This window comes from Hyperoodon ampullatus (genome assembly GCF_949752795.1).
Source record: "Hyperoodon ampullatus genome assembly, chromosome: 3".
In the NCBI taxonomy this organism is placed as follows: Eukaryota; Metazoa; Chordata; class Mammalia; order Artiodactyla; family Ziphiidae; genus Hyperoodon; species Hyperoodon ampullatus.
This window is the reverse complement of record NC_136916.1, coordinates 13,791,596-13,808,371: the sequence shown is the minus strand read 5'-3', so window position 1 is coordinate 13,808,371 and position 16,776 is coordinate 13,791,596. Positions and strand designations below refer to the sequence as shown.

Below are 16,776 nucleotides of genomic sequence, written 5' to 3'. Positions count from 1 at the left end.
TAAACAACTTGTCAAAATGAATGGTAGGTATCATCCTTGAAATAAAAACATTATAGGAATATTGCTCATTTAATTAACGCAAACCACCTGTCAACTACCTATAGCAATCTGTACTTCAGTGCTAAAAAGGTCCAGCTGAAATGTAACTTCTCTAATTCTGATCAGAGAGCTATTTTTTCCCCACAGTTAAAGGGGTCACTCGAAACAAAAACTAGCATTGTTTTTCTGTGATTAGGTTACAGTAGCTTAAGTCTCTAAACACCAGAATGCCTCACACAGCTGTTAATTGTAGACCAGGGGACTGGCTGACATCTGCTTCTTGCTTATTTTGCTAACGGTTCACTTCCAGGTCCTTAAAAAGATTGTAGGCTTTCTCCAAAGATAATGTTGGATGCATCTATGTCTGCCTTCTACACAGTTGGCTTATTCTGGTTTGTCACTCTCCATACAATGCAAATCTGAGTGAACTCACATCTGTCACCGATCGACCCAATTCGTGGGCAATCTTTTCCCATCGACCTGGGGTTCCTCCTGGGAACTTAACCATACTTCTTGTCAGCTGGCTGAGGTCCTCTTCTGTCCATTCAGGTGCCTGCAAAACATTAAAGAAAAAAATAATAATTCAGAGAATGTTCACTAAAACGTTTAATAAACCTGTGAAACCAAGTATTGGTATTATGCTTTCTGTAAAAATAACAATGTTAAAATGTATCTACTGGATTAGGTGAAGGTCTGAGTTGCATATTTAACATTAGAATGCAAAGCTCCCGCAGCCTTTTAAATGCTCCAACGTACACCAAATAATAAAGAAGAAATACTGTGAACCCAGGCTCTTAAAGACATTAAAAAAAGAAAGACAGTTGTTTTGAAGTGCATTGTGTCACTAATGCTCACAAATGCCTCATGTGAGCTTACCACAGAAGGTCTTGAAGTTTTTAAGAAAAATGATTAAAAAAGCAAAAAACTTTATAAGTGTAAATGAAAATGTGAACAAGTAAATGGACTGATTCAGAATCAGAACCAAGACAAAGATATATTTTTTGTTCATTCTACGCAACGATATTTAATTCTAAAAAGCATGTATTTTCAAGAAGTTAATTTATCAAGTGCTAGCATTTTGTAAAACTTGAGAACAGAAATTAGAAACTCCTGCAGCCAAGACTTAAACCACCCGGTCCATGCAAAGCAACACTTCCTTTTTGAAAAGGTAAATAGCTTCTAAAAGTTGATCAAATTATTAAATTGAATAATAAAATACCTTAAAGATTATAAAAATCTTTTTTTGCAAAAGCCAAAATTCTCAGAGCAAGCATATTCTCTGCATTTTATTCAGCATTACCACTTGGTGAAACCCAAAGTTGAGCAAAGCAAAAGAAACCATCATCAAATAACAGGTAACCATGTTACAATTATTTTACGTTACAGCACTAAACTATTTCCTACCAGAGGCAGTAGCCACAATGGTATAACACAAGACTCTAGGAGTCAGCAGAGAGATGGAGGAAGCCACCTTATTTTCCTTTAATTAAAAAGAAAGAAGGAAGGAAACCTCTGAGACAAATACCTTTTCTAATCACCATTTCCGATAATGAACAGGCATACATCAGGCCGTATGCATTACAGGACCATCAGCACAGACAACAGTCAGAGGTGAGTGACCCCAGGGACTATCTCCACAGCTACAGCAAAGCTTCTCCCTGACACTAATCCTCCCTGTCATTCTCCCACTGTGCTCTAACCACACTGACATCCGCCTGCCTCACCGCAAGCTTAACGGGGCCCTTCCTGACTTTTTACTGTCTCCCCCAATCAATGGTTCAAGCGTGCTCTTTTCACCATGTCCAAATGGCAGCTTCACTCATAATCAAAGTGCACTGCCCCTGTTAAAGGGCTTTCCGAAAGGCTCTCCCATTTGCATTCATTTGCAAAGCAAACTACTTTTATTCACTTTGTTCTGCTATCAAGAATGTTCCCTGAAGCAGATAAATTGGCATAAATACAACCTGCCACTTAAGAGTCAGTAAATAATAGCCAATAGTAGGGAGGATTTTATCAATCATTCTATTTTGTATCCACTAAAAGCTGAAAGCCTCAAACATATTCATCAGTACAGCCCTTACGAAACATGCATAAATTCCCTTCTATAAAAAGGTAGCCTACACTGAGTATGGTCGGAATTTCCTTGATATTTAATGAATATCAGAAATCTAATTCTCCATATCAGATAATTAAAAAATTTACACTGAAGGTTTTTTTTTACTTTCTTTTTGCTTGTTTGTTTTTACTTAGGGGAAAAAGCATTATTCAGATATTATTTAGACGGACATAATTGGATTTTCTAGGAAATCACTTTTGCTAAAAAGCTGCAACTTGAATAACTATACCAATTGGCTTCAAAATGCAAAAGTTACGAAGCATTTAAATATAAGCTTATAGGGCTTCCCTGGTGGCGCAGTGGTTGAGAGTCCGCCTGCCGAAGCAGGGGACGCGGGTTCGTGCCCCGGTCTGGGAAGATCCCACATGCCGCGGAGCGGCTGGGCCCGTGAGCCATGGCCGCTGAGCCTGCGCGTCCGGAGCCTGTGCTCCGCAACGGGAGAGGCCACAACAGTGAGAGGCCTGCGTACCGAAAAAAAAAAAAAAAAAAAAAAAAAAAAATAAATATAAGCTTATAGTACAAGGAAGGTCATACATAAACAGCATTAAGTTGACGCTGCACAGAGATAGAGTATTCCAACCATATAGTATATCAATGCAATTTCACACTAAATCAGATCTTATTTCTGCATTAATTATAACACATTTTTGTAGCAAACGAAATTGTCTAAAATGTCAATAATATAAGCCATTCTTTCACAGAGTAAACTAATTCTTTAATCTATTTTTAATAGATTGGCCTTCCAAATATGCTGCATATATCAACAATGGGCATTAAGAATCAATCTAATTTTAATTCCTTGTTAATCAGTCTAAAAGGATAGTGCCACTTTTTTCTGGAAAGGAAAAGATTTAAATCAAATATTTGGATGAATATCCTGAAAAATCATCTACTTCCTTGAAAATCTTTCCTTTTAGTTTCACTGTTATTTCATAGCCATGATTTTATTATTAATATTAAGAAACTAGATCAATAATAACTGGGACCATAATCTGAAATCTTTGAAAGAATCCTTTTAGCAGTTCATTATTCTCTCTCTTCCAGCTGTACAGCACTTTGGTGAATGTGTAATTCCTCAGCAATAGTTGGTTGTGTCTTTAGAAGCAACAGAGCCTACTGTGATCCAGCTACTGCAGCAGCCATGAGGGTGGCCTTGGTGTGAATGTATTCTCCTTGCTCTAATCTGGAGCCAACTGTAGCTCTGAAAGTCAAATGAATGCATACGCATACCGCTTTGCCACTTAAAACCACGTGTGTCCAATATTACTGAGACACTGGGCCAAAAATTCATCTCTACTGTAAAGTAATGGAAGACACCCCATGGGGTGGGGACAGCTGTTGTGACTACACAAGCATTCCAGTTTTGCATCAGAAAAGCCCCGCTCTGGGAATAAATCTCCATACTGAATAAAAAATTAAAAGTTTTCTAATTATTTAATACATTTATGTAATGACTCCAAAATATATCTGCTAAAGTAAGAGCTGATATAACATTTAAATTGTATTCTCTCTACCCCTTTGGGATAGATTTTTGTCATAAAACTAGCTAATGTTCAAAGATTCAGTGCCTTTGAAAATCCTTAATATTCTTGGGGGATAGGAGTTGGAGGCTGTAGGGGAAAGCACACTGTACCTTTAAGGTAACCTATACATACCTTTCCCCTCACAGAGTTAGATGGTAAAATGTTAATTACAAACTGTCATGCAATTTATTTGGTACTGAAACTTATGACCCAGTTAAAAGAAAAATTTTAAATGTACTTACTTACTGCATTTTCATACTTTATTGAAACTGCCTAATGAAGAATATTTCTGTTGAAATGACTTATTAATGATCCTTATTTATGTAATTACAGACCTTACAATTTTGGATTCAACAATTTTTAATAGATTCAGCTCAATTCATGAATTCTCAAAATTTACCTAAGAAATAATATCCTTACTTAGCATCACCCAGTTAAAATATCACATATGCATCTAATAATATGGACGGTATATCTAATGATCGAATAACCAGCTACCCTCTCATTCTACATTCTGTACTGACATTGTGTTTTAGAATATGCATTTGGCTTTCAGCTATACAATTTTCATTTCCAATTTGAAAATTGAGCAGTTAATTGACCTTGACTATATATGTGGATAAATGGTAATACCAACAACAAAATTAAAAACAAATCACCTCGGGGCTTCCCTGGTGGCGCAGTGGTTGAGAGTCTGCCTGCCGATGCAGGGGACACGGGTTCGTGCCCCAGTCCGGGAAGATCCCACATGCCACGGAGCGGCTGGGCCCGTGAGCCACGGCCGCTGGGCCTGCGCGTCCGGAGCCTGTGCTCCGCAACGGGAGAGGCCACAGCAGTGAGAGGCCCGCGTACCGAAAAACAAACAAACAAAAAACCCCAAATCACCTCTAATGTCTTCTCACTCTTAGGAGGAGAAACTCTTCTTTGAAGAAAACTTGCAACTCACCCTAAGCTATTATTATAGAGTTGTGATCCTTTAGCAGCAGTCGTTGTGACCAGAAAGGTCTTCCCATCTATGACTTAGCTACCTTGCCAAAAGAGAGATCCCCTCTGGACCAGTGATCCTAAAATGTGGTCTGGCGCCAACCGGCAAACGAGTTTGTTACCCACCTGTGACAAAGTTCAGACACTTACAGCAGTTGACCGCTGCCACCACGACCAAGAGCAATCAGCAGGCTCTTCCTTTAGAGACTATAAGCCAGCTGGGTTAGTTGTCAAACTAGCATGGTGCGTCACATGAAGTGTGAGCTGCAATCTTGTTCGGCACCACAGGACTACAGCTTGGTCAGCAGTAGCCGGAAATAATTTTTAAAACCTGGTCCTTCACTATAGATAATTTGAGAAACACTGCTCAAGACAATGCAGATGATTCAGATTCCTTCTTACCCCCCCTTTTTTTTAGGAGCTACAGTAAATACTTGGAGCTCTTGAGAAATGGACACAGAGCTGTTTGATCCATTCCTTTAGCTTTGCAAAATGCCACGAAGTGCTGGGGGGGACTTGGCATGTAGTAGAAGATGACACCAGGTACAGGGAACAGCAAATTGCAGAGGCCTCGAAGTGGGAGCACGTCTAGGATGTTTGAGGAACAGCAAGATGACCAGGGTGGCCGGAACAAAGCAAGCCGAGGTGGCAGGGGGAGGTGGTGAGGTCAGAGGGGCAAGGAGGTAAAATCACAGAAGGGCTCAGAGGCCATCACAAGGACTCTGACTCATTTACTCTGCCTGACACAAAGCTCTTGGAGAGGTTTTTTTCCCCTTCAGTTGGTAGAGAGCTTATTTACAAAAGGGGCTATTTACAAAGGTGTGAGTGGAGGGGAGCCACAAGAGCTAGTGCACCGACAGTCCTGACAGCTCAAACCTGCCAGAGGAGACGCCCACAGGGTCAGCCTGCTTACGAGGTGAGAGTGAAAGCAGGTGCAGGGCGGCAGTGGGCCTGCGATGACCACATCCAGAACCACAGCTAAGTAGGTTTGTGATAATTTACTGCCCAGGCCCAACAGCTGATGATAAGGAATAATATCAGGGTGTGATAAGAATCTCTGAAGTCTTTAATGACAGTACGACTCTCTGCCTTTTTTATTCCTTTACTCTCCTTCTGTGGGGATTCAGAAAGGAGTAATGATAAATAAATGTGATCAAGGGGATATATTTACCCAGAAGAATATGATTTTACATGAAAGATTTGTGAAGTCTTATTTAAAACTATGATACACATTATTCAACTTCTAACCTAAAGAGTACGTACTAGAGTCATCCATTCATGGTAATTTAATATTGAAATAAGCAGTGACACCATCGCACGACGTTTGGCTGCCGATAGCTTTGAAGCCTCCCCTCCCCCTGTGCCCCACGTCTGGGTAAGGCCTGAAGGAAGCCTGGGAGGCAGAAACCTCGCATGTCCCTCTGTCCCTCCGTGTGTGTGAGAACCCTCATCCCAGCCCCACCCCAACTGCAATAAGAAATCCCAAACCAGCCTCCTTTTCTTTCTCAGGTAATTTTGGGCCAACATGGAAAGCCTGCCCTGTTTTCCCCAGAAAGCCTCGTTATATAATCAACCTTTTTGTATAATCTTGGGGGGGAGGGTTGTGTGTGTGTGTGTGTGTGTGTGTGACATTATCAGTCCTGACACTGGAACCAAATTTGGGGTATGGAGGTGGTAATGCTGTCCCTGCAAGGTGGCCACAGCAGTTGACATTGGGAGCAGGATGTCTAGAGGGGGGCGACCACCACCCGGGATTATCTTCTCTTGCTTTGGTTTGCTGACTGGATCTGCTGCCTGGTGCTGCATTTGCTGAGTCCTACCAAGCCTCTGTCATAGATTTAACCTACCTAAGCTGGAAGCGTCAATGATTGGTGTTCACAGAGAAGAGTATGGGATCAGGGAGCTCCTTGGGTTGTGTGTCTCAGCCCAGACTCATCTGTGTCTTAGACTGAGTTGTGTGTCTTGATTGATGGACTCAGGAGAAAGACTCTTAACTTGTGAGACACTGCTTGTGTGTCTCAAGCAGGCGGTGTTGGCCCTGTTCTAAAGAGGGCTCGGGGAAAGAGCTTGTTCAGGCCCACTGGGTAGTCACCTGTATGGAGGAACAGCAGTCCCTATTTGAAGAGCAGTTGAATTACTGAGATTCATACTCCTAAAGGCAGGTGGCTCACTAGGACCCTACAAGATGCTTTTGCTGCTTCTGCTGCCTATGTCTCTGTTGCAAAAAAGACCTTGATCCTCAGGGTTATAGAGAAGAACACCCCTGGCATCCCTGTGGCACAGCCAAGTTGTAAATTCAACCGCTGTCATGGTGAAGGACGCTAACCCTGACAATACTGATTGGAGGCTTTCTGGAGGAAGAAATTTATAAATATGAGCAGTGCAGAGAAGACCTCCCTGAAGTATACCCAGTAACTACCACCACCAAAAAACCCCAAACCAAAACAAAAAAACCCTACAGGGTGAGCACACTGGTCTGCTAGGGCTGCCGTAACTGAGTTGCTTAAACAACAGAAGTCTATTTCTTTTTTTTTTTTTTTTTTTTACGGTACGCGGGCCTCTCACCGCCGCGGCCTCTCCCGCCGCGGAGCACAGGCTCCGGACGCGCAGGCCCAGCGGCCATGGCTCACGGGCCCAGCCGCTCCGCGGCATGTGGGATCCTCCCGGACCAGGGCACGAACCCGCGTCCCCTGCATCGGCAGGCGGACTCCCAACCACTGCGCCACCAGGGAAGCCCAGAAGTCTATTTCTTCACAGTTCTGGAGGTTAGAAGTAGGAGATCAAGGTGTCATCAGGGTTGATTTCTGATGAGACCTCTCTTTCTGGCCTGCACATGGCCTCTGCTCTGTGTGTGCCCACGCAAAGGGAGGGAAGATCCCTGGCCTCTCTTCCTCTTCTGATAAGGACACCAGTCCTATCAGATTAGGGCCCTGCCCATATGCCCTCACTTAACCTTAATTAATCACCTCCTTAAAGGCCCCATCTCCAAGTACAGTCATGTGAGGGTTAGAACTTCCGCGTATGAAGGTGGGACACAATTCAGTCAGTAACAAGGAGGAAGCAAACAAAAACTGAAATGGAACTCCGTAATTTGGCCCAATTGGTAACTGAAATTTTACTAAAAGAATTTCTACAACAAAAAGATTAAAAGGGCAGATTGGCTTTTGTACCTCTATAACACTGGTTCTGAATTAGTTTAACATTTGCTGAAACACAGCAGTTGGATAACCTTCATGGCCTTAATCAATAACGGGGCTCAAATTACAGTTACACTGGGCATCCCACTAAATTTAAATAAGGTACCCCCTATAATCTTCGGGCAGTTACTAAACGTGATAAAGAGGACAAAAAGGTATGCCTTACCTTAACCACAGGAACTACTTGTCTTGCCTAAATTTCTCGTGATCACAGTACCCACTGTCCTAAAATGTGCCAGTGCTCATGGACTCTCTGACTCAACAAGTAATAAATATTTGTCACAAATTATCTTGATAAAATGGAACCCCATGAACCTCTTCTTCCCCCATTAAAATAGTTAATATGGCCCAATGTAAATTCAAACAGTCTTTAATGATTGAAACCCTTTAGACAAGATGTATTTAGAGAAGTGGTGAGTAGCCCCACTGCTTTGCCATTTAACAGCCCAGTTCACCCTGCTCTTAAACTTGGGGAGAATGAATGTGCCTCACAGTGGATTACCCATGAGCCTGGATTTCTGTGGGCCTCATTAAGGTCCCTGTAGCCAGTACTTCTGAATTTACCAAATTCATCCAATCAGCAAATGGTAAATATTTCGCTATTATAGAACTTGTTGAATATCTTTTGTTCAGTGCCTATTTCAACACCCTCTTTTTTTTTTTTTTTTTTTTTTTTTTTTTGCGGTACGCGGGCCTCTCACTGTTGTGGCCTCTCCCGTTGCGGAGCACAGGCTCCGGACGCACAGGCCCAGCGGCCATGGCTCACGGGCCCAGCCGCTCCGCGGCATGTGGGATCTTCCCGGACCGGGGCACAAACCCGTGTCCCCTGCATCGGCAGGCGGACTCTCAACCACTGCGCCACCAGGGAAGCCCTCAACAGCCTCTTGACTGCAGTTTGCCTTCCCCTCCAAAGGGCTATGACATACTTTACCCAGCTCCCAGGGCGGGTAGCTCACAGCCCTGTCATTGCACGCAATCTCTGAGGGCAAGACCTTAACTACGTCCTTCTTTCTCTAGGGACACAGGTTCATACCCTGATGATTTCCTCTTTGACACACTCATTCAGGACATACAAATAATACAAGGTGCTCACAAAAAGAGGATGGGCCACTGCCTCACACACAGGGTAAGGTCCCCCTGCCACCTCGATGATATTCCTGAAAATTATTTGGGAAACTGAAGGCTGCTCTCTCTGTGACACTGTCAAGAAACAGCTGTTGACTCTCAGCACCCACAACTTCTTTTAGGCCTTTTTTTTGTGTTCTGAAGGAAACATATTTCTCATTTACAACTTGTACACAAGCCCATTTATGCTGTTACTTGCAAATTAGCTCACTTTGAATGGGGGCCCCTCTAACAAAGGGCTCTAGAATATGTCCCAATTGCAAAATAACAGACACTCCTGTTAGTGCCCCCCAGAGACTCCTTCACTGTAGAGGTTTTGGCAACCTTCTCTCTGAGTTAGAATACCAGTTGTATACAACTAATCACTTTAAAATGTTAAAACCATAAATATTTGGACTGCTAAAATTAAACTTTTGGTCTTTTAAAGAAACTGCTTAAAAAATGAAAAAGCCACAAACCAGGAGCAAATATTCACAACACATATCAGAAAACAAGATTTGTATCACAATTTGTTTACCTATTCTCCTACTGATAAACATTTGGGTAGCTGCCGGCTCTGGGTTATTATGTATTATGAATACAGATGCTATGGATATTTGTGTATAACTCTCTTAGTGGTCATGTGTCTTAATTTCTCTTGGATAAATACCTACTGGTGGAATTGCTAGGTCATATAGAAAGTATACATGTCACTTTATAAGAAACTAGATAAGTATTTTTCCCAAGTATTGTTTTACAATCTAACCAGCAATAAATGAGGGTTCTTGTTGCTCCAGATCCTCACCCACACTTGATATTACCAGTTATTTTATTTATTTATTTATTTAAAAAGCATAATCAGGAATTTATTAATTTATTTAATTTTATTTAATTTTATTTTTTGGCCATGCCATGCAGCATGTGGGATCTTAGTTCCCCAACCAGGGATCAAACTGGTGCCCCCTGCATTGGAAGGACAGAGTCTTAACCACTGGACCTCCAGGGAAGTCTCCAGTTATTTTGACTGTCTGGTGGGAATGAAATGTATCTTATTGTGGTAATGATTTGCATTTCCCAGATAACAAATGATCTTGAGTATCTTTACATGTGTTTAAAGACCAACTGAATATCTACTTTTGTGAAGTATGTGTTCATTTGTTAACTGGGTTGTCTTTTTATCAGTCAGTTGTAAGAATTCTTTATATTTTGTGGACACAAGATCTTTATCAGATATATGTTTTGTGAATATTTTCTTCCAGTCTGTAACTTACATTTTCATTTAAAATTCTTCAACTTTTATTTTAAAACAGTAGACTTACCTAATTCCCATATACTCTTTATATAGCTAACTACGATGCTAATAGCTTATGTAACCACTGTGGTTACAAGCCTCCAAGATGGTCCTCGGTGATTTCTACCTCCTTGTTCAGTCCCCTTCCACAGTGCCTAGAGCTGACCTGTGTAACTAACAAGATATTGTAGAAATGGCAGTGTGTGACTTCCAAGGATAGTTTATAAAAGACACTGCAGCTTCTGCCTTGCTGTCTTTGGGATCACTTGGCTCTGAAGGCCAACTGCCCAGTTGTGAGGGCATTCAAGCAGCCCAATAGACAGGCAGTGTTAGGAAGAGACAGTGTCTCCCTCAAGATCAAGGGGCAAGCATTCTTACTGTCTGGTATAGTGAAGATAACTGCCTCCCTCTGGAGAAAAGGACAGCCATGCTTATTGCCTGTTATAAAAGATTTGGGTTCCTTAAGCTCAGGATTCCTCTTCTGTACCACAACCCATTGGTTGCAGAGGGGGTCATCTTTCCCTCCGCATTGCTCTGGGGGAACTGGGCTCAGGGAACCAGCAGAAAAATGCTGATACTCTAGCTACTGCTATTGCTGTGAGTGATAAACTGTCCTTTACCTCTGATCCAAGAGTCTCATGTCTTCTACCAGCATCCATGGAACTGTGGCAGGCTAACTTATGTACTTGCAAGTGGGGTAGAATCTCCAATTCCTTATAGTTTTGGTGACAAGGATAGGATTCCGACAGAGATATGACTTTCTGAAAGAGGAAGGATGAGAGCCACGCAGAGACTTGAGGGAAGGCCTTGGGAACCTGCAGTAAACATGTTGACCAAGTCGTACAGTCAGTTCTGGAAGCAAACGGCCCTTCCTTTCACTGCCTGTTACTGAGGGTGAAATGCGGAGGTGGCTACAGGCTGAACACCAGGAAACAGGTTCAAGACAGGTGCCTCAGAGGTGTCCTCGCTGCTGCTAAATCTCTTCTGGGCTGGGGCACTTCCTTACCATCCTGTTAATCAGCCTCAGGTCTGTCCCACGGGAACAACCAGGAGATTCATTTTAGTACTGTTCCCTTTCAGGCAAAAGGTTCTGCTCTCTTTCAGACAAGTACAGAGACACATATCTATAATGACCATGAAAGGAGAGAAATTCATGGGCATAAGTCAGGCCAGTCATTAGAACAGTGTCTGGTTTACTTGGGAGTTGAGGGGGCAGGGTGTGTAATGAATGGTCTTAAGGACAAATGGTATCAGCTGGGCTGTCGTTCCTACAGTCTATCTTGTCGACCTCAAGTCTATTTGGAAATGACAGTAAAAGGTCTCAGAGGTTTTGGAAGTGGGTCATGGCTGCTTTTATCCTTTCAGGAGGTCTCCCAGAGACAGATAAACTCTTGTAGGAAACCAAGAATGAGGCCTTGCTTAGTATTCAGGTTCTTATTACCTCAGATTGGATTTAGAATGCTGATGTAAGTGACCAACTAGAGAATGAGAAATTAACCCAAAGAAACTTAGGTAAATTTTTGTGGTCAGCCTACCACCCTGGAAAACTCCCCTAGCCCTTATGTAGAAACTGAGTGGGAATTAAGAGATGTCAGTGATGGGAGAGCAACTGCTCTGGATGAAGATGGACTCAGCAAAGAAGGTCACCACTGTGCAAACCTGAGGCAGCCAGTGGCAACCCCATGACCTCAGCTAGAAAGCCCTGTGGCTATGGTACTGAGTCAGAGAGTTCTCAAAGCTGAAATAGATGGTATCAGCCATGAGGACCTCACCACCCGATTGCACGTGGTGTGATCACGGGTCACCCAAAACAGTGGAGTTGCATTTGGTTTGTGCAGCTCAGAACTAAAAGCACCTTATCCAAATCTTTGAGTACTGGAGATAGTATGTGTCTCATTTCAGCACTCTACCTGGTACTTTATACGGACTAAACTACTTATCACAGTACTTTGAGGGGACTCAGACCAGCAGGCTGCATTTGCACCTGTCCAGCAAGCTGCTGACATGCTGTCTGCTTTTGAAGTCCCACATCTTCATGACTCTTTTGGGAGGTAAGTCTCTATGACTAATGACCCTGTGACCTGGAGCCTATGACAAAGGAAAACAGCCTTGACCTGGAGGCGTCTCTTGGGTTTTGGACTTGCTGCCTCCCTGACACAGTTATCAGGTAGGCACACCACCCCCTTTTTGGGGGGCCTCATTGCACAGCATGTGGGGTTTTAGTTCCCTGACCAGGGATCAAACCCGTGCTCCCTGCAGTGGAAGCACAGAGTCCTAAACACTGGGCCACCAGGGAATTCCAAGGTGCACCCTTTTTGAAAAGCAACTACTAGCTTGCTGTTGAACTACTTTCAAAAAGAATGCCTGGTTTAAGGAAGCCTTGTGACTCTCCAGTCCGATATTCCCATTTTGGGGTCAGTCAATGCAGATTCAATGACTCATAAGTTGAGAAGGCCTAACAAGCTTTGCTTGTTAAATGGAAACAGTAAGTTCAAGAACACAGCTGGCCTGGGCCCACTGGCATCTGGTCTCTACATGAAAAAGTGGCAGCTTTCCCTTTGGGAGAAACTTTTACTCTATTCCACCATCTGAAGCAAAGCTGCTGGCTCAGTGGGGCCCTCAATTCACAAAGGTTCCATTAAATGCCTGGGCCTTGTTCACCGATGGTTGGGCTAATAATCAGAAACCTGACGGTATCCAACCTCAGTACCAGCTATGAGAAAACAAAACAGATGTCGCTGTGCAGAGAGAGTCGAGCTGGGGGCGGGAGGCGGGGTGCTTCCCCACCACTGACACTTTTCCAGGTTACTGAGCGGCCATTCCCATCTGATCAGCCACATCATCATGGCTCTTGAAGGTGACCTTTGCCATTTTTCAGCTTTCCAGACCATTTACGGTCTGTCAACAGTACACCTTTTATTGCAAAAGCCACTCAACAGCCACTCAAGAGTTACCGTATCTGATAGAACTCAAAAATTGATTCAAAAAGATTTGACTCTATCTCCCTCACCTCCTCCAGGTCTTTACACCTTAGTAATAAAGCAGTTTGGTCACTAAATGTCACTTTCTCTAGAAAGGAATCTTATCTTCTTAGCTACTTCCTGGGTAATGGGTAGTGATTAGGATGAAAGGAGAGGCAGGTTATAGAGACGTATTTAGAAAATTTGGGATTCCCACCTGATTCTGGCATGATGCTTCTTTCCCTTATGACAATCCCAGCCCAGTCTGGCTGGTACACCTTCTGGGTGGCAGTCCAGCCAAAAGGGGGAATAGGCGTTTCAACCTCAATTCTGGTTCAGCTACCTGGATTCCCTTGTTAGTCACATGGTCCTAGGTCATGATCACTTAGTTGAATATACTTGTCACCAATACAGTGCAAAGTGGGGGGATCTAATGGAACTCTGTAAGATGTATAAAAATGACTTTTTCCTCTCATACTTGACCCTTCTGGGAAAAAGATCTTGGTACAAGGTCAGGGGTGAATGGGGGGGAAAAAGGTGAAGCTATAGCTTCTGGAATGAGATACCCCAATTTTGTGGCAATGGAGGGAGAACAGCAATCTCAAAATCTGGAAAGGGAACAGCTTAGATCCTGAGAGATATGGGGAAGGGAGGAGTGTTAATAATTTTGTCCTTCAGAATAGGCCCTGGAACCTTCCTCATGAAGGAAAACACCCTGGTGCTACTCTCTCAAACTGTTGCAAGTGCCTTAAATTTAGCTGGCTGTACCACAATTTGATTATTATTGCCTTAAATATTTCTGACAATGCCATTAAAAACAGCAGATGGCCCAGATCCTGTATATCCCATGCTAAACATACATCAGCACCTTTGAGTGTCATCTCTATCCTCATCCCCATGGCCATCACTCAGTCATTCTGTGGGGAAGAAAAATGTGACTCGGCTGGTGGCACTGACCAACATGACAGGTTGGGCTGACGACCTCAGGTAGTTGCTCAACAAAACAAGGACTAGACTCCATTACTAAAAGTGAACTGGCCCAGCTGAGAGGAGTGTAGGAAGCAGGGTCAACTTGTTCCTCCCCCGACTCATAAAAGTCTCATGTAATATACTACCACTGCCCTAATAATTGTAAATAAACTTTCTTTACAGGGTCATCATGTGCATGCACCTCAGGACTACACTTTGGTGCAGAAGCAAGCCATCTTTTTTTTCCTTTATTCCTGAAAATACAATGACTTGCACCCTGGGAGTAGTCATAAGAGACATTCAAGTGTTTAAGGAAACACCACCAGCAGGTTATGTAGCCCTCAGATGACTGAGAAGACCCCTCCGAAATGAGGGATAACTGACTTGTAGTTCATGTGCTCATTGAGGAAGGTATCCCCACAATGGGAATCATCTAATTTTAAAAGGTGGTATGAAATTTGTTCCTGATTATTTGAATTGACCAATTACACTACCTACCATGGTGGTGGAAGACACTCAGATCAGCCTCAACTTTCTGGCCAGGGTTGTTACTGGTGACCCAACTGCCACAGATTTCTCCTGTGGGCCAGGGTGGAAGCTTGCTGAAGCATCCTGCTATATCAGAGGCTTGGGGAACTGGCTTAAAAATGCTGATATTCTGGCTACTGCTGTTGCTGTGAGTAATAAACTGTCCTTTATCTCTGACCAGGAGTCTTATTCTTCTATCACCATTCATGAAACTGTGGCAGGCTAACTTGTTAGTCTACAAATAGTGTGAAATTGTAGACCCTTCACAGTTGTTGACAGTATGTACCTTTTCATTTTCTTAATGGTACCTCTTGAATGACAGAAGTTTTTAATTTTCATGAAGTCCAATTTATCAGTGTTTTCTTTTATGGTTAGTGACTTGAGTGTCCTGTCTCTAAAGGCTTTACCAATCTCAAGGGTAAGGTAGGGGTCAAGGTTCATTTCCTATTTCACAGTTGCTCCAATACCATTTGTTGAAAAGACTACATTCTTTCCCCTTCTGAATTGCCTTGATATCACTGTCAAAAATCAGTTGACAGGGCTTCCCTGGTGGCGCAGTGGTTGAGAGTCCGCCTGCCGATGCAGGGGACACGAGTTCGTGCCCCGGTCTGGGAAGATCCCACATGCCGCGGAGCGGCTGGGCCTGGGAGCCATGGCTGCTGAGCCTGCGCGTCCGGATCCTGTGCTCCGCAACGGGAGAGGCCACGACAGTGAGAAGCCCGCGTACCGCAAAATAAAAAAAAATAAAAAAATAAAAAAATCAGTTGACAGACTGTAGAGAACAAATGTATGGATACCAAGGGGGAAAGGGGTAGTGGGAGGGATTGGGAGACTGGGATTGACACTATACATTATTGATACTATGTATAAAATAGACAACTGATGGGAACATACTGTATAGCACAGGGAACTCTACCTAATGCACTGTGGTGACGTAAATGGGAGGGAAGTCCAAAAGGGAGGGGATATCTATATGTGTATGGCTGATTCATTATGTTGTACAGTGCAGGCAAACACAACAGTGTAAAGCAACCATACTCCAATAAAAATTTAAAAAAAAAAGACAAAGAAGAGAAACAGAGAAGTCAAGAAGAAAAGGAATGTAATCACTAAAGGCAAATATAAACATTTTAAATTCTTAAAAAAAATCAATTGACTGTATGTATGTGTCTACTTCAGGGCTCTTTTAATGTTACATTGATCTATTTATCTATTGGATGCCATATAATTTCCATTATAAGATAAGGAAATTGTAGTGTTGTGCTAATTTTTTAAAAGATATAGCACATCACAACTTTATTTTTTTGGGGGGGGAAATGAAAATTTTTTAAAATTACAAATAAATATTCCATCTATTTAAATCTTTATCCCTGCTTGTGGAATAATGCTATATAGTCTGCAAAAGGACCTAAATCAGGACCTGGGGTCTTTGTTGTCTTTTTTAGCTACACCTTTCTAATGCTCTACAAAACTTATATCCTGTCTTACTCTTCCTGAAATAACAAAACTATCATCACCTATAAGGTTAGGGAATTGGCAAAAAGATGTAATAATTTTCTTAAGGCCACCTAGAAAGTCAGTACAAGAAGCCAAAGATTCAAAGTTCTTAAAGAAAAAAAAAGTATTCAGGATAAAATTATAAATTATTAAGATCCAACATTTACTATATTATTTACTAAGATTATATAAAAGATATGTGTGAGTGTGCATTTACTATATTATTCAAAAGAAAGACTTTGAAAATGAGCATTGGTAAATTTATGTTAGAAAATCTTTGTGCCATCATTATTACTTGTTTTCTATTGTTTTTTTCTAATGTTGAAAAGTAGGAAAAGCTTTATAAAGAATTACATTACTATTTACTGCCTAAAACTTTGTTTTGAGAAAAATGAATAGTAAAGCGTAGAAAATCAAAGTTAGATATATATACTATTAGACTACTTAGGATAAAATTATATCATATTTAAGATTAACATGATGTTAATAGAAAAATTTTAGAACATGACACTGGCTTTGATTTAAGACCTCATGAAAAAGCAGTACAAATTAGTTTTTTTTAGTTTTG

General features: G+C 42.1%; 1 protein-coding gene across 2 annotated transcripts in view; it reads right to left on the bottom strand.

Annotated features, from left to right (window-relative positions):
* Window positions 1-16,776, bottom strand: part of DNAJC1 (DnaJ heat shock protein family (Hsp40) member C1) — a 198,402-nt gene that overhangs the window by 31,970 nt on the left and 149,656 nt on the right. For both annotated transcript variants that reach the window (XM_079700847.1, XM_079700848.1), the window contains exon 9: window positions 473-592. In XM_079700847.1, coding sequence (XP_079556973.1) covers window positions 473-592 — 120 coding nt within the window. The remainder of the gene's footprint in view (window positions 1-472; window positions 593-16,776) is intronic.